We start from the raw sequence: 24,675 nt of genomic DNA on the forward strand, positions 1-24,675 counted from the left end.
TGCCCCTATATTCCAAAAAACGCACATTACCATACATCAAAAATTATCACAATCATAATCATTTTCACGCTTGCATTAAGGCCACGCCAGTTCCGTTCATGAGTAAAGTTTCCTTTGCCCATTATATAGATAAGGGAGAATTGAACGCATTTAGTATATCTTGGAATTAAACGAACCTACAAATGAGTATTGTGGTAAGGGCAAACTTCTTATCTGAGGATGCCATTTGAGTGTCAAGTTGACACGCAGTTTTTGTGCACTCAATATCCTGGCAAACATACTTGATACTTGAAAAGTGACATGATATGTTCAGTTTGAAAGATAAAATTATACTTCAGAAGCAGGAATTGCGCATTTTTGTCATAATTGAATTAATAATACAGTACATGTGTAATCAGGTGCAATTAATTAAACACAACTACACTGTCTTATCCAAAACTGGTATTTTTGCAGCTAACTGTACCTAAGTACGAAAACACAGCTAAACATGAAAAGACAAAACTAAACGCTCTAAAATGATTTTAATGGCTCTTATGTTTAACACTCACTTCTTTGGTAAAACATCTACATAGAGCATAAATAGCACCAAAAATGGCTGTGAGAACAGTGAGTAATCCTGCTAATACGATTAGTACTAATTCTAGCTCTAAATATTCTGCCCACGACATGTTGGCGGCGGGAGAGCGCAGATGTCGCGCGCCGCCGTGACGCAGCACGTGCTCCGTCCACCACACCGCGCGCTCCAATGGTTTCATAGGCTGATCTTCCATCACGCTTCGAAGTTTTTCGATGTTACGTTTGTAACTGAAAACGTGAGACCAAATTAATTAGGAGGCCTTTTAAGAGACTGTTTTTCAATTTGGGCGTTAAATTGAGACTGTGAGATTTTTTGATTGATTGATGCAGCTTTAATGAGTTTACTCTTAAAAAGACGATGGGCTAAAAATACCAGCGTGACAAAGCGGTGTAGCGTGTCCTGTTATGACCTTTCCATCAATTGACTAACCACTGATATTTTCTTCATGAACTCGTCCGTTTATATTTTCTTATGTAAGAATGAAAAACATGTGCAGAATTTTACAAACCTGTCATCACCAACAATAGTATAAATAGCATTCCTAAATTGTTCTTCAGTAAGTGTTTCTAGATCTAATTGCAGTCCAATTTTCAGATACACATATTTCTCCACGTTGAACCACTGGTCTGCCAACATTGGAACACCAATCAGAGGTACTCCTGCTGTTATAGCTTCATCTGTTGATTGTAGACCTCCTTGTGTTATGAATAGTTTTACTTTTTTATGTCCTGAAAGATAAATAATGAATATTTGAGTACCTGTTGAAGTCAGTGTCAAAGGTTTTTATTTCATAGTTCTGTTGCAGGTTCTCGTGATACGTCAGTAGCACGGTCAAGAAACGGTTTTAAATTCATTACCATTATCACCGTTAGTTATTATCAATTCAAAATCGTGGTATCTTTTCGTTAGTGTTATCTTTTCTCCTCAATGTAAATATATTTAAAAAAAACCACCCGACCACTTCTCCACTTCTCTCACTCGGCTTGCACTATTTCTTATTGGATATCGGACTTAAAAACTTACTGAGTAGATCAGACTGTGGTAACCACTTGGAGATTCTGATATTCTTACTCCGTCCAGGCAGTTCATCTTTGTCCCATTTCCAAAGAACATCGTAGGGTAACTGTGAGAAAACTTTGACGAGAATTTGAATCCTTTCTGGAGGCAGCATTGAAGGAGCCACGTTGGTACCAAAGCTGATGTAAATAACGCCGTTCTTTGAAGAGTCTAAGTAGGTCTTCAGGTCCTGAAACAAAACAAGTATGAATTAGAAAACTGATGATAATACGACTTATGATGAATTAACATTTGGTGCAGTATCTTTTGGCATAGCTGCGTTCTAGGATTCCATTTAATTAATGCTTTTAAAGTTAGACAATCTATTTACTGAGCCTACATTTATGTTATATATATTTGTATCTTTTAACCATTGGCTAGTTATGAATAAAATATTCTTCGTTAACTGAACTGAATTATTATTCTCTGAGTACCATGTCTTTTTTGTAACTTATGGATTAAACCGGCAGAAACTATGATCTATATCGAATGATAACACTAATGACCTTTTTCTTGTTATCACTGCAGATTTACTCAACTAACCAGTCCTAGTGTCAGTTATCTCAAATATCTAGTAATAGCATTTAATCATCAATTACCTACTAATGTAATAAGTGTATGTAATATGAGACACAAGGAAGTATTATGTAAGTTGTATCATTCAATTATAGCGTGGTCAAGTCAAGGTCAAAATAAATACAAATTATGTTATATGTTAGTTTTTTTCCGTAAAATTTGGCGCTATTTAATAACCAGTTACTAAGCAGATTTTGATAGTCAGTTGTGCCGAAACATCATGTACCTAAGTATAAAAGATTTTAAGAAGTAGGATGCATTGATATCTTATAGACAATGACATGAGAAATACATAATGTTGTTGAAATAGATGATTCCCCCTTACCTAATACCAAACAAAAAAAAAACAGTTTTATACATTAGTAGTAGACAACAACAATAAATTAGAAGAAACAGGGCAGGAAGAAGAAGTAGACAGTAAAGTTATTGCCCGAATAAGAATAGAAAAAATCGCTTGATAAACTATGATACAATGAATATAGAAAAATAGACGATGTGAAATGCCCATTTGCTGTATAAAAAGTACTCACTTTTGGCAATTCCTTTATAGGTTTCTGATGCAAGCCACCCATGTAAACCACAGATGGAGGAACGGGTCTAATTCCTTCAAATATTTGATGCACATTCAAAAGAAGCAAATCGACATTATTTCCTAATTCATCAACAGTTGGTATCTCAGGACCAAACCTGTCTCTGAAGGCTTTGTTTACTAGAACACCATTATTTTCATAGATTTTCATTATACGATAGTGACTGTACAGTTCTGTAAATTTCTCCCATGTAGTTAAGTTGTGTAGTCTCTGTCTTAAAACTGAGGGGTACAGAATTGGATGATCGGCTGCTCCTATCAATTCATAGTTTAGCGGAGCCGCTCCTAACGAACTAACAAGAATCACTGGCACATTCTTGTAGATATAAGAAAATGCCAACGCTGGTCTAACACAAGCTTCTACCAACAAAAGATCAAACTTTTTACTCTTATCATCAATCAGTGTTTTCACTTCATCAGTTTTGAGTTGTGCCTCAAATACTTCAACAAGAGTGTCTAGAATAATTTCCAATTGCGTATACATGTCTTCCTTATTCCCTTTAGATGCAGCTTTGATAAAATTCTCATTCCAAATGTTATAAGAAATATCATGCACGTCTATTTCTGTTAGATTGGAAGTAACTTCTCCTTTCTTGAAGACAGGATCTGGTGTGATGACGGTGACCTCATGACCTCTCTTGGCTAGTTCTTGAGTTAAAGGTCGGAACACTACTTGATGACTGATAGATGGCACTGGGAACACAGCTAGTATCTTCGCCGCTTCGTTCGAACTTATTAACATACACGTAACTAAGAGATATAATACTGGAAGCGACATGATAGCGGCCGCAGTAATACTAAGATACTGAAGTTATTTTGTTTCTGAGACGGTTTAAGTATGCATTTGCCCTTATAAGTTTTCTCAGGGTTCCGTTGACACGATGTCATTGTCAAGGGTGCCGTGCGAAGTTCGTTGATTATTTTGCAGTTGGTCTTATCATTTTTATTTAGAAACCTAACATTCAGTTTATCATTTGGCTAAATTCTTTTACCTTTAGCAATTACTTTATATCTTTTTCACAAAAAAAAGTAAAGTGGATTCGTGTTTGTGGTTCTGTGGGATTGTTTGAACGGGCGTGTAGTAATAGACGTCAGTGCTTGACAACAACTGATTTATTCATATAAAAACTCATTACACAACAACTCCCCTTTTAAGAACATAACACACATACACTTCCCCCCTTAAAATAACATAAATCTTTAAATAACATAAATCTTAAAATAACATAACTCTTAAAATTCTCAGGGAACAAAAACCTAACACAATTAATTGAAAGAAAATTAAAATGAAACAAGACTCTAAAATAAAGATTCAATACTAGTAAATAGTTTAGCTTTTGCCCTAGTCAATGGACCAGGCGGGATTCCGCTCGAGGTTACTGAAGGACCTGCTGCATCTTTCTCATTAGGTTGAATACCTCTTTCCTGATCAGAGGAAGCAGGTGCCACATCGATTGCCACCGGGATTGGCTCACATTTTATCAAATGTCGTCGGTTGCGCCTTACTTTATTGCCACAGCTTGTCTCAACAAAATAAGAACGAGGAAATCCCGCTTGCCCTATAACTTTACATCTTGTTCTTTTATTTTTCCCATTTAAACAAATAGCTTCGTCTCCACATTTTAGTTCCGGAAGAACTTTAGTGTTTCTATCGAACCACCTTTTAGAAAATTTTTTTGCTTTAATTTGCTTCTGCAACATTGTTTCATGTTCCTCAACTACTTTTGGTTTTAACATATTAACACTAACTGGTAACTTACATCTTAACTGACGGCTCATTAGTAACTGTGATGGGGAACTAAGACCATCTCTTGGAGTATTCCTATAATTAAGTAAGGCCAGCTGAAAGTCACTGTTATCTCTTAAACATTTAATCAGCATTGACTTGACAGTCTGAACTGCGCGCTCACTTTTCCCATTTGATTGGGGATAGTTAGGAGATGATGTTATGTGAGTAAACCCCCACTCCCGTGCAAATCGTCTAAACTCGCGACTGCAGTACTGTGTGCCATTATCTGTGACAAGTAGTTCAGGAATGCCATGCCTCGCAAATATTTGCTTAATTTCTTTTATAATGCTTGCCGACGTTATATTCGGTAACTCACAAACTTCCACATAGCTAGAATAATAATCCACAATCAAAAGAAAATACTTTCTCTTCCATTCAAAAATATCAGATGCAACTTTATTCCACGGAATCGATGGAATCTCCACAGGTAATAATGGTTCCTTGGCAGGCGAATTTAAACATTCCTGGCATATAGAACAACGTTTAACAAATAACTCAATGTCACGAGAAATGTTTGGCCAAAATATTGCTTGGCGCGCTCGGCGCTTACAGCGGTCTATACCCTGGTGGCCCTCATGAACGACCCGTAACATTTCACCCCGTAAAGAAGAAGGTATTAAAATTATATCGTTTTTAAACACCACACCATCAACTTCATACAATTCATCTTTCATAGACCAAAAGGGCTTAACAACATCCTCTACTTTACATTTGTGATCCGGCCAACCCGAGTTAATGCACTTGATAAGCTCGCTTATTTCTCTATCATCGCGAGATGCCTTTTTTATTTCACATAGTTTATTGCATGAAATAGGAATGTTATTAACAATCATCGCTACCTGATACATTATATTTTTACTCATTATATTATCCTCATATAAATCAGGCAACGGTGCACGCGACAGTGTATCGGGAATAAACATGTACTTTCCCGGTTTATAGCTCACAATTAAATCATACCCTTGTATTCTTAACATCATTCTTTGTAAGCGTGCTGGAACGGACATCAACGGCTTTTTAAAAATACTCTCCAATGGCTTATGATCGGATTCAACAACAACACGTTTCTTCCCAAAAATATATTGATGGAACCTCTCACATGCAAACACAATGGCAAGGAGCTCCTTCTCAACCTGCGCGTACCGGCGCTGCGTGTCGGTGAGCGTGCGTGACGCGAACTCGACGGGGCGGCCCGCCTGCATGAGCACTGCGCCCAGCGCGTGCGCGCTCGCGTCCACCGACACCAGCACCGGCGCGCTCACGTCGTACAGCGCCAGCACCGGCGCGCTGCTCACCGCTCGACACAAACTCTGAAATGCACTGCGCTCAGCGCACTCCCACAACCACTCCGCGTCTTTACGAAGGAGGTTAGTTAGTGGTAATGCCAATTCAGAATATTTTGGTATAAACTTAGACAAGTAATTGACGGCACCCAAAAACCGTTCTAAACTTTTTCTGTACGTAGGCGCTGGCATTTCCGTTATAGCCTTTACTTTATTGGAATCCGGCCTCATGCCGTTCCGATCAAATATATGCCCTAAATATGTTACCTCCCGAACTCCTATCTTACACTTAGCTTTATTAAATTTTAAATTTATCTCACGAGCCCTATTTAATAAAGCATCAAGTCTTCTGTCGTGCTCCTCTTTATCTTTTCCCCAGACTATAATATCATCAATAAAACTATCAACGCCCTCCAAATCTTCTAGAAGCTGGCGTATCTTACCATGAAACACTTCCGAAGCGCAATTTATTCCGAATGGTGAGCGTAAGAACTGGTACCTCCCGAATGGGCTGATAAACGTGCATAAGTCAGCACTCTCCTGATCAAGCTGCACCGCCCAGAAACCGGAGTTAGCGTCCAGCAGCGGAGAAGTGCGTGGCGCCGTGCAGGCGTGCCGCCAGCTCGGTCACGGTGGGCAGCTGAAAGTGTGCGCGCCGAACTGCGCGATTCAGCTCCCGCGGGTCTAGACAAACACGAATAGTATTATTTTTCTTAGCGACTATGACCAAAGGATGCACCCAGTCAGTTGGATGTGTGACCTTTCTGATCACCCCGTATCTTTCCATTCGCTTGAGCTCTTCCGCCAACTGGTCCCGTAAACTCAGTGGTATTTTCCTCGCTGCTGAGATGACAGGCCGTACTGACTTATCTATCACAATGTGATATTTACCAGGCAAACATCCTATACCATCGAACAAGTCATCATATTGAGACAAATTTAATGAATGAATCCGCTTAATCAAATTCAATTGTATGCACGATATCCGTCCCAACACACTCTGACATTTCATATCGGCTATAGCAAATTTCAGTTCATATTGTTTACCTTTATAAACACAAGCTATATAGCACGTTCCCTTTACCGGTATTACATCGCCACTGTAAGATTGTAACTTTATAACTTTATTACATTTCAAAATGCTAACATTTAAACCTAATTCTAAAAATCTCTCAAATGACATAACATTTATGTCGGCACCAGTGTCAAGTTTGAACTTCTCGGTACCACTGCCACACGATAATACTTCAAACCACTCACCTAGTCGTTTGTTCCCCTCAATCATGGAAATAAAAAATGAATCACCATCATCCGACTCTGACTCACTTCGGTGTTTGATGTCGCATACGCGCGCTGTACCACCACCTTTATAAAACGCATTCGCTTTGCACACCTTCGCAAAGTGACCACGATTTCCACACACGAAACACGTGCATTGATTCGCTGGACAATTTCCAGCCTGACAGCGCGGTGACAGGCCCCCGCAGCGAGCACATAGATGCGGGCTGGGCGCTGCGCCCCTGCGCGCGCCTCGCCGGCCGCCACCGGCACTCCCGCGACCTCGTCGCCGCTGCGCGCCAACCACGTCCACCTGCGCCACTCCCGAACTCGTGCCAACAGCATCCATCTGCTGCTCGGATTCCCTGGATATTTCCTCGGCTTGGCATAGTTTTACAGCTTTGTCGAGATTCAGATCCTCACATCTCAACAGCCGATCTCTCACCCTTAAACTTCGAATGCCACACACAATTCTATCTTTGATCAATTCGTCCTCAAGCTCTTTGAAGTTACAATTTTTCGAAAGGAGGCGTAACGCAGTAACATACTGTTGGATTGATTCGCCTTCCTCTTGGTTCCGAGTGAAAAATTTGTATCGAATTAGTGTAATATTTAATTTTGAAACAAAAAAACTATCGAACTTCTCAAGTAAAATTTTGATATCATCTCGATCCTCCTCCTTATCGAACGTAAATGTTTGGTATATGTCAAAACCTTCCGGACCAATTAAATTTACCAGTAGACTCGCCTGAACCCCAGCAGTCTCTGTATAGTGTAAGGTTTTACAATTTAATGTGTTTAAAACTCTTTCGATTGTAAAACTGGCAACTGACAACTGACGTCAGACGCAACGCGGGTTTCTTTAAAAAAAAAGATAAACAAAAGAAGGGGAATAAAAGACGGGACTTAGCTGGTCGGGGTTGGCATGTTGAGTGAGGGATTTGAATGGTGGTAATTTTGTGTTTGATTTAGATAATAATACATACGAATTTGTGAAACTTGAGAATAAATGCTCATTGTTAACTGAATTAGTAAACTGGTTTTTCTCTAACGAGTATACTAGAGACACTTTCAACCTCTACAACCTGAAGAGTCTTACAATAGGCACCCGAAGCTTTCAGGAACAGCGTGAGTTGTTGTCGCCACCGTTTCCACGCCTCTGCGCGGCTTGCAGGACCGCCGTCCAAACTCAACTCGGATGGTGGGCGAGCGTGTTCCATTATTTTTGTCGATAAAATTGCACCAAAATACGTATTTTATAATAAATTTTGAAAAAATTTTCATCACCGCTGTCACCATGTAGTAATAGACGTCAGTGCTTGACAACAACTGATTTATTCATATAAAAACTCATTACACAACAGGGCGTAAGAAGGAACATGATGGGTTTTAGTCAGTTACTTCCTCAAGAAGTTAACCCTTATGGAAGGGGTCATTTGATGAATTTCCATAAAAAAGGTGGATTTTTGTTAACTGGAGTTATTTACATTAGTTTTATAGATGCAATTACGATGGTAACTATGTAGTGTATTTAATGATAATATACTAATGAATTTACTTGATTCGTATACATTGTATGTAAAATCATGAAAAAAAAATCAGGATTATTCTAGAAGATTTTAATTACTTCAACAATTTGTTTAACCTCTGATTATACAGAGGATAAATATACTGAAAAAAGTATTTAGGTAATTAATTATTTTTTTAATGTTTATAATTCATTAATTTTTTCGTTATCTGTAGAGCTATCATTTGCATCTTTATAAACATTAAAATAACAGGTTTCTTGAAGAATTTGGGTAATTTAGTTAGTTAGCATATAATGTGTTTTATTGTACGCAATATATCTAGTTTCTGTATGTGACATCACTTGCGGCTTATGATGCAATTTTGCAAATATTATAGCATAGCCTTGCCAAGAAAAATAATAATTTGTTAAAAATAGAGGTTTTTATTTTTTGTTTTTCAAAGTGACTATGTAGTAACGTTAAAAAAAAATATTTATTATTTATATCTCCAACGTTTGTTAAATATTGTCGTGACAATAGACATCTCCAACTTCAAAAAAAAAATAGGTCAATCTTTCTCCGCGTGAGAGGAGGCCTGAGCCCAGCAGTGGGACGATAAAAAGGCTGTAACAGTAACAGTATAATGAAGCACATACATATATAACATTAATACTCTTCAGCGATTTTTATCACATTGATTAACATATACATATGTGTCCGGAATGCATTCCGGTATCGCGGAAAAAATCCTAATTATAAGTTTGTTCTTTTTTCGTTTAGTCATACGCAGTCGGCACGCTTGTATCTTCTTCATAGTGTCGTGCACAAAGAATTTTGATACGTAAATTAATGTTTATCTTCATACAGATGTAATTAATAAGTGCAAAGCTGTTTATTAATTAAGTAGTGATAGGAGTTTACAGATCATAGAGTCATCATTTAAGCCGAAATACGTCCTCGCGCACCTTGGGGGGATAGGGCCGGACCTTGCGGACCACCAGTTCGGTTTCCGCAAGGGGCGCTCAACGGTGGACGCCATCATGCGCGTGAGAGCTCTCACGACGGGGATGCTGTGTCCCGGGGGTCGTCTTGGCGGTGTCTCTTGACATCGCCAACGCCTTCAACACCCTTCCCTGGAGTTGCATCAGGGAGGCACTCCGGTATCACCGGGTGCCGACCTACCTTCGTCGCGTGGTCGAGGCCTATCTGTCGGATAGGTCCATCATTTACCCTGGTCACAACGGGGAATGGAACCGGCGAGAGATGTCGTGCGGTGTTCCGCAGGGGTCGGTACTGGGGCCGCTCTTGTGGAACATCGGCTACGACTGGGTGCTGCGCGCCGACCTCCCTAGCGGCGTCAGCGTGGTCTGCTACGCTGACGACACGCTGGTTCTGGCACAAGGGAGGTCGCACCAGGAGGCGGCCGACATAATGACGCGCGGGGTTGCGATAGTCATCGAGAGGATCCAGCTGCTGGGACTGGAGGTGGCCTTGCACAAATCCGAGGCCATGTGCTTTCATGGGCTTCGGAACGCGCCACCTTCAGGCTCCCAAGTCACGGTGGGGGCTACCATCGGCGTCGAGAGGGCGATGAAGTACCTGGGACTCGTCCTCGACGGCCGGTGGAGCTTCGTCGAGCACTTCCGACGTTTGGGCCCCAAACTGGAGAAGGCAGGTGCTGCATTCAAGCGGCTCCTGCCCAACCTGGGAGGCCCAAACGCCCCCTGCCGTAAACTCTACGCGGGGGTCATGCGGTCCATGGCCCTTTACGGGGCCCCGGTATGGGCACGTTCGGCACGGCCGCGGGCTGTGCACTACCTGAACGTGCCCCAAAGGGTGATAGCCATTAGGCTAATCCGGGGGTACCGCACGATCTCCCGCGAAGCAGCTGGCCTACTCGCTGGACTGCCACCGTGGGATCTGGAGGCGAGGGTCTTCTTGCGCCTGTACGACTGGCGCGAGGAGGCTCAGCGCCGGGGAGAAACCCCGTTGCCGCGGCAAGTTGTCGCGCAGCGGGCGGAGCTCCGGCGCGATCTCATGGTGGCCTGGAGGGCGACTATCGCAACCCAGTGCAGGGCACGCCACCATCGTGGCGGTAAGTCCCTCTTTGAGGAGTGGCTCGGGAGGAGTCACGGCGCCCTCACGTACCGCATGACGCAGGTCCTCACCGGACACGGTTGTTTCGGGAGGTACCTGCACCGCATCGGTCGTGAGGAGGCGCCCGGGTGTCACCATTGTGCGGACAGCCCCGAGGACACGGTGGACCACACAGTCCAGGTGTGCCCCGCATGGGAAGGGCACCGCCGGGTCCTCGTCGAGGCTTTGGGCGGCGGCGACCTCTCGCGTCCGGCCCTGGTTCAGGCCATGGTCGGGGCGAGGGAATGGGATGCCGTCGCCTCCTTCTGCGAAGCGGTCATGCTCGAGAAGGAGGAGGCGGAACGCCAGAGAGTTCGCACCTCTCATCCCGGCCGCCGCGCTGGACCAGGTAGACACCATGGGCGCCGGGTGTCGCGAGATGACTCCCGGCCACCGTAGGCGTGGGTCTGTGGGCGGTGAGTTCGGGTGGCTCATCGTCCCTCTGTCTTCCTAGACGACAGACCCGTGTCGACGGCGCGCGTTGTTCCACGCGCTCCTCAAAGAGACGTCAGCAACCCCAGCGGGGCCCAGCAGGGCCAAGGCCTGCCGGGGCTGCGGGTTGTTCGAAAGAGATACCGCGGCCCTGGTACATAAAAGGCCTATGACGGAACACGACGATTTTAGTCAGTAAGAGTCTGACACTCCCTCACCGCTGCTAACCCACAGCGGGAGGGGTCATTTGATGATTTTACGTCGATAAAAAAAAGCTGAACATAGGCCTTGGAAGGGGCCAAGTATCCAGCCGATATACGCGATTTTTGTTATCCTGGTAGACAGACTCTAATTAAATATATAAAGACAGGTGGAAGTTGGGTAAGAATAACAATGAATACTTTTAATATACTGTAAGAATATGATTTTGATATGACATGTTTTATAACATTGTGTATATTTATTTTGGAATATTCACAAACTCCATACGCGGTGCTAAGTAGACACATCACACTCCAATCAAATAGTAAAAAACATAAAAAAAGTTGCAGTAGAAATCCCTAATTTATAATCAGAACACGTATCAGATATATATGATAGGTCCATCGAAACATTATCAGTAAATAATAAAAGTGATAAAAAATATAATCTTATTACTCAAAACGACGGAGGACACACTAATTAAAATATTATTTAAAAGGAGACTTTAAAAAAAAAGGAACCAAAAGCAGTCAAAAGTATCAGAGGAATCAATAAGAAGTTATTGATTACCCAGTCAATGTATAAACATGTTTTTAGACATGTTTTATTATTTCCTAAATACTACATACAGCATATAGTACGATATGTGGTGTGATCTTTGTTGCCATGGTTACAGAGGAGTGGTTTTTAATCAAGCTATCTTATTTAAATCAGAATTCCCCCGTCAAGCCGTAGGTGGTATAGTGTTTTTGCTGCATATTAATATTAATGATGCCTACCAGCATATAAGTCTTGTCACCTACTTTTATTGTTTTTGCTATGGAATTTAATTTTTGGCTCACAATTCGGGTAGCCTAGATCAGTGATGGCAGATGTGTCTATTAGCAAGTGCGACCCATATTCGTTTTGACATAATGTTTTAGTTTTCTTTTCATCTGTTATGCAATCGTCGATTGCTCCCTGCATAAAATCAAAACCCCTGCAAAGAATTTTATCGATGTTATAATCATCGGCAAGGATATTGAGCCCTGACCTTCACCTGAGCAGAAGTGATTTATTGGCTTATTGCCTTAAGTGTACAGTGCGCAAAGCGATCCCCACTCTTCCGCCGAGAGCTCAACCTAACCTATCCGTGCTGATAACTATAACACTTATGAAAGTGTATGTTGGTTTTTATAATCGCAGGAGCAATCAACGCTCGAGGTGTAACTCGGTGCTCTCTCCAAAACGAATTGAATCACATGGGCCGCATTGCACTAAACATTTAAGTGCATTATATTGCCGTTTATTGCGCGTGTATGTCGTGACTGCTGCTTTAAACAAAGACACTTCCGTCAATATTGATGCCCGCTGAACATAATGTGCTTGTAATATTTTACTGGTATTGCATTCTGTGCCATGTTGATGATTGGACAGTCCGACGATTTTAAACTTTCAGAGTAAATTTTATTTGACAGCCCGCAGGGAACCAGCCGAAAAATTGAATCAAATGCAAAAGTCGATGTTATATTTAAGAATTTGTTGTTAAATCGGACTGACCCTGCAATGTTCCCATTTAAAAATATTAATCAATAGGAATAGGATTGCACGAAATCTCCGCTCCTCAATCCTATTGGTTAATATTTCTCAGTTTCTCCACTCCGCAGCCTAGCTCCGCTCCGGTGGACAGGCAGCCTCACAGAACAGGTGCATGGGCATTTCTGGAGTTTTTTATAAAATCCCTCTCAGGAAAGTCATCCAAACACGTCGGTTTTGACTGTGTTTTGACCCGTGTGTCGTCTGGCTCGCTTTTCCGTTTGATGGCTTTATTACCTTCGTATAGGTATGAAAGTTAGCCTATCTTATTTTTTATTTATCTTCATGGGACTGCACCAATTATTTTATATTATTACAAGGACTGATACTAAGACCTGTTAAAAGGCAAAGGTGAGATTGTGTATCGTCATTCGCACTCAGCAATATTGTAATTGTACCTATCTACATATAAACGCGTGCAAAAATTTCGATAGCAACGTTTCATTATGTATATCTTATCTCAAAAATAATGCATTTTATAACTGTTTTACTTTGTAAAATAAAGCAAATTATATTCAAGTCAACAAACTACGTGTATTTGATAAAAATAATGCGATCAACGAACTGCTATCAAAAATTGAAAGTGAGTGGGAGGTAATAATATTTATAAATGAATGAAACATACTACAGTTGGACGTACTAATGACCTAAAGTGTCATTGAATAAAAGGATGATAAGGGAGTCGACAACAAGTATAATTCTGAATCACCTAGAATCGATTGGAATATTAAAAAAAAAATACAATACTCACTGTTGGTAATTCCTTTGCAGGTTTCTGATGCAAGCCACCCATATAAACCACTGATGGAGGAACAGGTCTGATTCCCTCAAAAATTGGATTTATATTCAGGAATAACATGTCAACATTGTTGCCCAATTCATGAACAGATGGTATCTCAGGACCAAAATTGTCTCTTAGGACTTGATTCTCTAAAATGGTATTACTCTCAAAGAATTTCACGATCCGGTAATGTTCATACAGTTCTCCAATTTTCTCCCATAAACTGAGATTGTAAAGCTTTTTTCTGAAAAGGTTTGGATAAAGAATAGGATGTTCTGAAGCTCCAATCACTTCATAGTTTCCTGGGGCCGCTCCTAGTGAACTTACGAGGATCACAGGTACGTTTTTATAAATATGAGAGAATACCAACGCTGGTCTCACACAAGCTTCCAATAGCAGAAGATCAAATTGTTTACTCTTATCTTTGATCAAATTTTGGACTACGCCAGTCTTGATTTGAGCATCGAACACAATAGAGAATGTGCTCATAATGATTTCCATTTGCGAATAGGAATCGTCTTTGACTCCTTTAGATGCTGCTTTTATGAAACTTTCCTTCCAGATGTTATAGGAGACATCGTGGACGTCTATTTCAGTAAGGTTGGGAGGTCCTCCACCATTTGTGAAGACAGGATCTGGTGTGATGACCGTGACTTCATGTCCTCGTCTGGCAAGTTCTTGAGTAAGAGGTCGGAACACTACTTGATGACTGATAGATGGCACTGGAAAAACTGCTAAGATCCTCGCAGCTTCATTGATACTTATAAATAGACCACACACGATGAAAATATTTAATACGGACACAGACATGTTAGCAGCTACAAAATCATATAGATACTAAATCGAAATTTATTTTGGTATCTTACCAAAACTGCTTTTTCATTAATAAACACTCGATAATTGGCGTTCCTCGTACGTTTTGGCGATCGGATTTTTGTTGATCAAGTTTGTTGAAAAGTATTTTTGATTAAATCGATACTCTAAAATAGCAATTTATATACATAAACAATGTCTTCATCATTAAAGGCATTTACTATGTACTTGTCTATTTACTTCATCATTATCATCTTGTTGCCAATTGCCTTCTTTATCATATCCAAATTCTTTTTTAACATGAGCAACGGGTTCCGTTCATTAAATCAGTCTTATCATTTCCCAATATTAAGCGTCTGTTTTATCAAAATTACTTTCAATCCCTAGCTTATTGGTCTATAAAAGATTGCTCACTATGATAAAATGTATTCATAAGTTGATAAAATCTGATAAATGAACGGGATCACCCTATCAATTCTTACATAATTCATTATTAAAGTTGATGTAGTAACAGAATAGAATGAATTTTCAGTGACGGCTTATCATGGTGTCGACGTGGCTGAGATGAAAAGTAGGAAACATGCTGTGAGTATGAATGTTTAATAATGTGTTAAGTATTAATGTGGATGAATAAATAAAAAAGGCAAAAATGCCACCACAGGAAATACAGGGCACAAGGGTCAAGATGCTTATATTTACGTTTTCCTAAATGCCACATTATAACTTTATAACTGCGTCAAGATGTCTTCATCTTCATAGTAATTCTTCTTATACTTTTACAAACCAAATAGACGCTTAAAAACATTAGAAGGATCAATACTAATAACACTGTTAGGAAAATAAAAACTAGTTCTAGCTCCAAATATTCTGCCCACGACATGTTGGCGGCGGGAGAGCGCAGATGTCGCGCGCCGCCGTGACGCAGCACGTGCTCCGTCCACCACACTGCACGCTCCAACGGTGGCATAGGCTGGTCGTACATTTTATTGCGAAGACTAATCATGTTGTGACGATAACTGCAAAAAAAAAAAAATGAAATGACATCAACATTAAATGTGATTAACGCCTTAACTTACTTGAATGCAACCATGTTGTGAGTGATTTGCTCCAAAAGTAAGGAAAGTAAAGCACTCGCTTTTCCTCCACAGTAGTAATTAATTAGTTAATGATCCTAAACGAGCTTCAAGCTATGTAACTAAAATGTTTCATGATACCCACATCATACATAGCATACATTCATCCTTACAAACTTTCACATTAATAATATCACTATGAACCCGAAATGATCCGTCCAGATAATAACAGAGATTTCTAACCTGCTATCGCCAATCACTGTTTCAATAGCATTCTTCAAAACTTCTTCTGTAAGAGTTGCCATATCTAATTTGACTCCAATCTTATGGTGTACATATCTTTCTACATTGAGAAATTGATCTCCTATCATGGGAACACCAATCAGAGGTACTCCTGCTGTTATAGCTTCATCAGTTGATTGTAGACCTCCTTGTGTTATGAAGAGTTTTACATTTGGATGCTCTGGAAAAACAACACTCTATTAAAAGCTAGTAAAGTCTACACCAGTTTTTACCCTTTGGGCTGCGGGATTGTTTAAAAGAGTTACCGCGGCCCTTGTACATAAAGAGAAAGGATCATTATGGGTAAGAGTTTGACACAAGGTCATTCTTATTCTTTATTGCACACTAAACAGTAAATACATACGGGATACAGACAGTTATGTACAACGGCGAGCTTAACCCAGAATTGGGTTCTCTTACAGCCAACCTTAAAGCGATAGAGATATTCGATAGAGGTAGGGTCAATTATATGTGCACAACAAATATGAAATACTAAACAAATATTAAATAACAATAAACTAAACATATGTATGTAGTAGAGCTACACAGTATATAAACATAATACATATAGAATATAATATATATATAATATAATATAATATATATATATATATAAGAACAGAAATATCATCTTGATAAATAGTATTCCTTTACTCGTCTCTTAAATGCATCCAACGATTGGCTTTCGCGTATCGAGTGTGGAAGGGAATTCCACAGTCTCACAGCACGAACAGTGAACGATCCATCATAGCGGCTCGTAGTGTGGGAAGGGACACGAAGGAGAAGAGATGAGGAAGTACGACAAGGTTTGCCTCTCGGAACAAGAAATTCAAAACGTTCCCGAAGATAACTTGGTGAGAAGGGATTATAGAGAAGAGAGAAAAGAAAAGAAAGTATGTGAGCATCTCGACGCCGCCGAATAGGCAGCCACTTCAGCCGACTCCGAAACTCCGACACGAGGTCGTACTTTCTGAGCCCGAAAATGAAGCGAATGCACAGATTCTGCAGACGTTCAAGCTTATCTAGAAGTTCCTCAGTCGCATCAAGGAAACAGACATCAGCATAATCTAAAAGAGGGAGAAGAAGCGACTGAGCAAGAGTAATTTTTGTTGGAAAAGGCAGGAACTTCTGGAGACGTTTGAGAGACTGAAACGTGCAAAATACTCTCCTGCTTACTTCTGCAATGTGCTTACCCCAGGACAGGTTGCAGTCCATTAGTACACCCAAGTTTCTGACTTGCGAAGAGTAAGGTATTGTGACATTGTCGTACAAGAGTGACGGGGGAGAATGCAGCCTATTCAGAAAATATCTGCCACCAATAATGATGGCTTGAGATTTGGAAGGGTTGACCAAAAGACCAAAGCTTTTAGCCCATTGACTTATGTTGTCAAGATCATTATTGATGGCATCAATTGTCCTAGGAAGCTCTTCGAGATGACAATGTTGATAAAGCTGCAAATCGTCTGCATAGAGATGGTAATGTGAAGTAAGTGTCTTTGTGATGGCGTTAATAAAAACGGAGAAAAGTAGAGGGGAGAGAACGCCACCCTGAGGAACACCCGCAGCAAGATCACACCACTCAGAGGAACCCTCGTCAGAGCGAACCGACTGCGAGCGACCTCGAAGATAGGAGCTAAACCACGCAGTTACAGACGGAGATATATTAAGAGAGGAGAGGATACCTAGGAGGATGTCAAAATCAACTGAGTTAAAAGCACTACTGAAATCTAGCAATACCAAAACTGTTAAGCGCCTGTTCTCCATAGCCAGCCGGATATCATCTGTGATTTTCACCAATGCAGATACCGTGCTATGGCCAGGACGGAAACCAGATTGGTACGGACTCAGCAGGCTATTAGAGGAAAGAAAGCGAGACAGTTGATTATTGACAACACTCTCAAGGACTTTGGAGAGGATTGGAAGTATGGAATGCATTTGAATAAAAAAATGATTCCTATAAAAAAAATAAGTTTTTAGCCTTTATGTAAAATTTTAAGATTATTGAAAAAGAAAGGAAATATAATTTGGATTAAAATATCAACAAATAAATAAAGTATGACATGTAAGAGATGGCCCTCTGCTTAACCTATTCGGTGAAAGCGGTCATGACTTTATGTAATGTCAATATAATAACTAGATATCACCGTATCACAACCGCGTTGGATAGAACACGATATGAAGATAATATGGAAACAGATACTTATTACTGTCTGATAACTAATCAAATGATTGTATATCAACAACCTAATTTGTATGTACTCAAATGTGATGGATCGGTCGATTGATGAAGGTTACTGCTTTTCCTAGCCCGGCCAGGGATTCATTCGAAACAGTACCGGAGAACTTCGGTACAGTACTTATTATATTTTACTTTATTAAGACAATATTGAAATTATTAACATTAAGAGCATAAGTAATGCAGAAGAGATAAGAAAATAAAATTAAATACATAGCAGTGAAAAAAGTAAAAATAATCAAAATCTCCAGACAATCAAATGTAAGCCATAGATAAGTAACAGTATACGGAATGTGAGACACGACTTAATTTTCAATAATGATTGTTATGAAGATAAAACGTGATATAACTTACTCAGTAAGTCTGACTGGGGCCACCATTTTGAAAGCCGTATATTTTCAGTTTGTCCAGGCAGTTTCTCAGTATCCCATTTCCATAAAACCAGGTACGGTAATCGAGACAATACATTGACAAAAATTCTCAATTTCTCTTCAGTAACTAAACTTTTGTCCACGTTGGTTCCAAAACTAAGGTATATAACTCCATTGGAAGAAGAATCTAGTAATGTTTTGAGATCCTGTAAGAAAGAATTAGTTGATGAACTATTTAGTAGTAAGGAAATTCAAAACTGTTTACCAATATAAGTCACCTTGCGGCAAGTAAACAAAACAGATGAATCCAAACACGACGGTGTGTTTAATGATATCTTTTGTACTTAACAAGATGATGAGAGAGTGTTAATGAATAACCTTTAATCAACATTTGGGTGACGTGAACTCTTGTTATCGTACAAATGCATTCTACAGGTATGAAGCAGAAAAAACTAGTAAAATTCTGGTGTCACAGAAAGACAGCGATCATCATCATCATCATCATCAGCCTATCGCAGTCCACTGCTGGACATAGGCCTCTCCAAGTGCAGTATATATCGATCTCAGTGGCGTACTGAGATCGATATATTGCATTTGTTCCCTTAATTACAATTGTGTTAAAAATCTAAAAACATATTTACCGTTGGCAATTCCTTATCAGGTTTCTGATGTATACCACCCATATATATCACAGACGGAGGCACTGGTCTAATCCCTTCAAACACAGGATGCACATTAAGAAACAACATATCCACATTGTTAGCCAATTCAGCCAAAGGTGGTGTCTCAGGCCCAAAATGTTTTTTCATCATAATATCTTCTAGTTTTTCAAACTCTTCATTAAGACTTATCACTTGATAATGATTGTATGTTTCAACAATCTTATCCCACATAGTCAAATTGAGACTTTTCTTACGATTGATCGAAGCATAGAGTATTGGATTAATTGGTGCTCCAATTGCTTCAAAGTTACCGTACGATGCACCGAATGAACTCACAAGTATCACAGGCACTTTGAAGACGGAAGAAAAACCAAGTACAGGTCTCGGACAGGCTTCTAACATTAATAAATCAAATTGATCACTCTTGTTGTCAATTAAATCTCTGACTTGTTTATCATATAAAATTGCATCCGTTACAGCATAACCCATTCCTAAAAAAAACTTAACTTGATCTGCAAGGTTATCCTTATTCTCTCTAGGAAAGCTCGTGAATATCTTCTTCCATATTCCATATGCTAGTTCATGGACATCGATTTCTCTTAAATTGGTTGGTCTTTGTTCTTGACTAAAAGCTGGATCTGGAGTGATTACGGTAACTTCATGTCCTCTCCGAACTAATTCTTGAGTTAGAGCTCTGAACACTACTTGGTGACTGATAGATGGTACTGGAAATACTGCTAAAATTCTTGCAGGTTCTATGAGATTTACAGATAGAATGCAAAATACAAGTGCACTTATTAGAACTGACATTGTGACTGGGGAAGACACAAAAGTGAATGATAAACCGTCTACGTTTTATCTTAGGATGTCAATGACAGTGTTTGTGCACAAACAAATGAATAATTACGACAGTAATGACGTACAAAATGTCAATAATATGGCAATTAGTTAATGCATTTGTATACAAGTAGGTACTTGTTGCGATGCGGTAAGGGATGCGAGCAAGAATTTAATTTATTTAAACTGTTGAGGTTAAATACCTTTATTTATGAAACGACTTTTTCATTATTATTATTTCTATGGGTCAGTAATAATTGAAAGAAGAACTTATCAATGATAGGTACCATTTTATTAATAGGAACAATTTTGAGATAAAGAAGAATCTTAAATAAATCAAGAAGTTGATATGATTTACGGTTGATTAGATATTGTATATCTGAGTGATTTTTTAAATTTAATTTTTGTATGTACGTTACTCAAGGCACTTAGATTAGGAAACAATTACCCACAGTGAAATAACTACATAATATTATGTCAACCTCATCAACTTCTTTTAGTTTTCTTAGGTGTAACTTTTCTGAAAACTATTTTATATAGCGAACTTAAGATTAATATAAATAATGCTAAAGCTACTAATAAACCTAAGAGTACAGTTAGAACCAATTCTAGCTCTAAATATTCTGCCCACGACATATTGGCGGCGGGAGAGCGCAGATGTCGCGCGCCGCCGTGACGCAGCACGTGCTCCGTCCACCACACCGCACGCTCCAACGGAGTCATCGGCTGGTCGTACATTAGAGTACGAAGTTTTGCAACGTTTTCCCGGTAACTGAAAATGATAAATAAAATATGTACATAAAGGTGCAAAAACTACGATATACTCAAAGGTGCAAAGACGTAGCGCTAAGCTTCAGTTAACATAAAAAATAAACAATAGCATTAATGAAAAATAAATAACATTCAATTAATTAAATAGCAGTAAATAACTAAAAAAATATTGTATTGTTGTAAGAAAATATAAAAAAGCTAGTAAGTTAATGGATGGAATGGAATGGAATATGAAAAAAAAATATACAAGCAAACTAGGATTTTTCGAGTACGAGTACGTACGCGGTAGCCTTGGAGTACGCGATGTCGCCGACAAAATACAAGAAAAACGGCTGCGATGGTACGGACATGTTAAAAGGAGACCACCTGAGTACATCGGCAATGCGACACTCAATCTCGATATACCCGGTCAAAGGCGCAGAGGCAGGCCAAAACTGCGGTGGTTGAGTGTCGTAAAGAAAGACATGGAAATCTGCGAACTCAAAGAGGAAGATGTCCAGGATAGAGCGAAGTGGAAGAAGAAGATACGGAAAGCGGACCCCGTCACAAGACGGGATAAACGCTAAGAAGAAGAAGAAGAAGAAGAAACTAGGATTTTTCGAAACACAAAAACGTGTCTCATCGAGAAGTTAAGAATGAGTAGATAGATTATTACTTTTAAGAAGTAGATTGTATTAAACACAACACTTCAATTTTATCATAATGATTGTAAAAATCAGCATCGTCATTGCCTTTACCGGACAAGTTCCAACTTGCACGAACATAGCTCAACTCGTACGGTAGACTGTAGTACTAGATACCTTACAATTACGACTATTATGCAATAGTAGACTAATCTGCAGTAAATTGTATTATTAAAGGAATACATAATTTTTTAAAGATTGAAACAAACCCAAATACTATGGAACTAGGACCAAGGAAATAATGAAATCACTATGAAAATCTGGAAAATTCAGAACCATGAAACGTAAAGCATGAAACAAAGGATCACTAACCTATTATCTTGAATGATGGTATTAATGGTATTCGTAAACTGTTCCACTGTTAGAGAATCCATCATGAGCTTAATGCCGATTCTGTGATACTCATATTTCTCAGCATTGTAAAACTGGTCTCCATTCAAAGGTATGGCAATCAGAGATACTCCTGCCGTTATAGCTTTATCTGTCGATTGTAAGCCTGCTTGTGTGACGAATAGCTTGATTTTTGGATGTTCTGAAAAAGGAAATATATTTTATGTAAATCATTGTATGTATCATATTTCATTAGGAAATCACACAGTACAAGTGATATTGGTAGGGTTACTCGTATCATTCAAGTGACTATAGGTCCGAAGAAGAAAAAATCGAAATAGCAATTTGAATGTCACTTTAAAATTCAAAGTAAAACTTACTCAGCAAATTAGTTTCAGTTACATTTACTTATAAGCAGAGATTGGTCTTTAAAACATAATGTACTTACTAAGAAGGTCTGACTGTGGCAGCCATTTAGAGATCCTGATATTATCAGTACGCCCAGGTAAAACATCATTGTTCCATTTCCATAACACATCATAAGGTAATTTGGAGAACGTTTTCACTAGAACTTCAATTCTGTCAGCGGGCAGAGCCGCCGGATCCACGTTTGTGCCAAAGCTAATGTAAATGACACCATTCTTTGATGAATCTAGATATGTTTTGAGATCCTGAAAAAACGGAACAATAAATAAAATCAGATGAACTAACAACAAAACAACGCGAACTAAATAAAAAATGGAATGTTATGGTTAATGCTCACTTTTGGTAATTCTTTTCCTTGTTTCTGATGTAGACCACCAAGATAAACCACAGATGGAGGTACAGGTCGAATCCCTTCAAATACTGGATGAGCATTCAAAAATAGCATATCCACCGTGTCTTTTAATTCTGCGAGCGACGGAATGCCATTCCCAAAATGTTTTCTAAGCATAGCGTCCTCTTCCTGTACCATGCTTTCGGATCCTTTTATTGTTAGATAGTCATAATACAGTTCAGTAACTCTTTCCCATATTGTGAGGTTGTTTAATCTTTGGCGTGTTATAGCTGGGTAAAGACTTGGGTGTACAGAAGCACCAAGTGTAGCATAATTATCTAGGACCCCTCCTAAAGAACTGATGAGTATCACTGGTGCTTTATAAATGTAAGAATATGCTAACGCTGGTCTAACACAGGCTTCTATGAAAATTAAATCAAACTTCTTACTTTTGTCTTCAATCAAACTTTTCACTTTGTTGTCTTTTAACTGGGCGTCTATGACAGCTATGAGTCCTTTTAAAATTGATACCATTACATTCATCACATCGTTTTTATTCCCTTTCGTTGATTCCATGAATGTTTTTATCCATATATCGTAGGATATATCATGGACATCGATTTCTGTTAGATTGGTTGGTGTTTTTCCTTTTAGGAATGCAGGGTCTGTTGTGATGACAGTGACCTCATGTCCTCTCTTAGCTAGTTCTTGGGTTAAAGGTCGAAACACTACCTGATGACTGATTGAAGGTGTTGGAAATACTGCCAATATCCTCGCTGCTTCGTTTGAATTTGCAAATAAAATATACCACGTAAGTAATAAAAAGAAATTCATTTTGTTTTTAGGACTAAATGTTCGTCAACTGGTTTCGACGGGTATAAACACTTTACTGAAGATAATCCTGATAGTACTTCTAATATATTCAAGTGTTGTGATTCATGGGTTGCTCTTGACCTTCATTTAAAATACGATAACAAAACAATGTTTTTGTTGCGCCATTAGGATAAAAAATAGATTAAGGGTACTGTATTGGTAAGGGTACAAAAACAAAACTTTGTAGTGTCTGAGGTTACGTTTGAATAAAATAATTGTGCCAAAAAGTGCGTTTCTAAATTAACAAAATGGTTCAAGGTTTTTTGACATGTACCTAACCAACGATAAAAGGTAAAAAAATATTTCAATGAGTTTGAATAAAACTAAATTATAAGTTCATGTAGCCTATCTCAAATAAGTCGGAAAATGCATAAGACATAAAGTCATAAAGTTCACTCACTATCACCTAGCTTGTACTCGCGGGTCATTTTAGTACGAAGTACGAACCGCTAGTCAACGATAAGCATATAGGCCTCTTAATTGCTTCATAGTTCACTGTCCCAAGTAATACTAACTTTTATAAGAAGATCATAAATGGTACCTAGTCTACTAGAGGCGGATATCTACAAAGTATCTATCCATCAATCTGCGATTAGAGATTGAATGTTGACATAAGCAGCTCTGCCTATATAAATTTTGCCATATCTCAATCTCTAGTCGCAAAAAAGGGTATATAGGTTATAGAAATCCAGTATCTGAACTAGTGTAATTCTTATTAATTATTAAACGGTTTTATTTAGCTCACCCCGTTTGTTTTATTATTTATTCATTCTTGGGTCAAATTTAGAAATTGAAATTTCAGTGCCTTCCTGTTGTCAGATTGATCTGAAATTTGGTGCACACCTTTATTTCCGATGACAATACAATATAGTAATATCAATAACATTGCAAATCCAAGATGGCCGCCGGTACAAAATGGCGGATAACGTAGGTTTTATCAATCCCATCAATGTGGGTATCAAATGAAAGTGCTCAACTAGTAGAATACAATGTACTATATAACATTCAAATCCAAGATGGCGGCATCTACAAAATGGCGGATAACTTAGGTTTTATCAATCCCATCAACATGGGTATCAAATGAAAGGTCTCAACAAGTAGAATACAATTTACTATGCAAAATTGAAATCTAAGATGGCCGCCGCTACCAAATGGCTGCTAACAATTTTTAAACGGTTGTATTTAGCTCATCCCGTTTGTTTTATT

At 39.1% G+C, this 24,675-nt stretch overlaps 3 protein-coding genes across 4 annotated transcripts; all 3 read right to left on the reverse strand.

Moving 5' to 3' along the window:
* Nucleotides 1-502: 502 nt before the first annotated feature.
* Nucleotides 503-15,119, reverse strand: LOC110381614 (UDP-glucosyltransferase 2). Of its 2 annotated transcripts, none has more exons than XM_021341962.3 (4): nucleotides 13,752-15,119; nucleotides 1,601-1,823; nucleotides 1,086-1,305; nucleotides 503-804 (listed from the first exon to the last, which is right to left on the reverse strand). In XM_021341962.3, the coding sequence occupies exons 1-4, from the start codon at nucleotides 14,589-14,591 to the stop codon at nucleotides 522-524; spliced, it is 1,566 nt and encodes a 521-aa protein (XP_021197637.3). In that variant the 5' UTR covers nucleotides 14,592-15,119; the 3' UTR covers nucleotides 503-521. The 2 variants fall into 2 exon arrangements, with proteins under 2 accessions (XP_021197637.3, XP_021197638.3); XM_021341963.3 differs by lacking the exon at nucleotides 13,752-15,119 and adding an exon at nucleotides 2,740-3,701.
* Nucleotides 15,120-15,259: 140 nt separating this feature from the next.
* Nucleotides 15,260-20,082, reverse strand: LOC110382752 (UDP-glycosyltransferase UGT5). Its single transcript, XM_049849911.2, has 4 exons — nucleotides 19,198-20,082; nucleotides 18,540-18,762; nucleotides 15,911-16,130; nucleotides 15,260-15,610 (listed from the first exon to the last, which is right to left on the reverse strand). Exons 1-4 carry the CDS (start codon nucleotides 20,026-20,028, stop codon nucleotides 15,331-15,333), a joined length of 1,554 nt encoding a protein of 517 aa, XP_049705868.2. The 5' UTR covers nucleotides 20,029-20,082; the 3' UTR covers nucleotides 15,260-15,330.
* A 283-nt stretch (nucleotides 20,083-20,365) lies between these two features.
* LOC110381615 (UDP-glycosyltransferase UGT5) lies at nucleotides 20,366-23,477 on the reverse strand. The gene is made up of 4 exons (XM_021341964.3): nucleotides 22,603-23,477; nucleotides 22,288-22,510; nucleotides 21,822-22,041; nucleotides 20,366-20,827 (listed from the first exon to the last, which is right to left on the reverse strand). Exons 1-4 carry the CDS (start codon nucleotides 23,428-23,430, stop codon nucleotides 20,542-20,544), a joined length of 1,557 nt encoding a protein of 518 aa, XP_021197639.3. The 5' UTR covers nucleotides 23,431-23,477; the 3' UTR covers nucleotides 20,366-20,541.
* Nucleotides 23,478-24,675: the final 1,198 nt, after the last annotated feature.

Source organism: Helicoverpa armigera, chromosome 24 (assembly GCF_030705265.1).
Source record: "Helicoverpa armigera isolate CAAS_96S chromosome 24, ASM3070526v1, whole genome shotgun sequence".
NCBI classification, from domain to species: Eukaryota; Metazoa; Arthropoda; class Insecta; order Lepidoptera; family Noctuidae; genus Helicoverpa; species Helicoverpa armigera.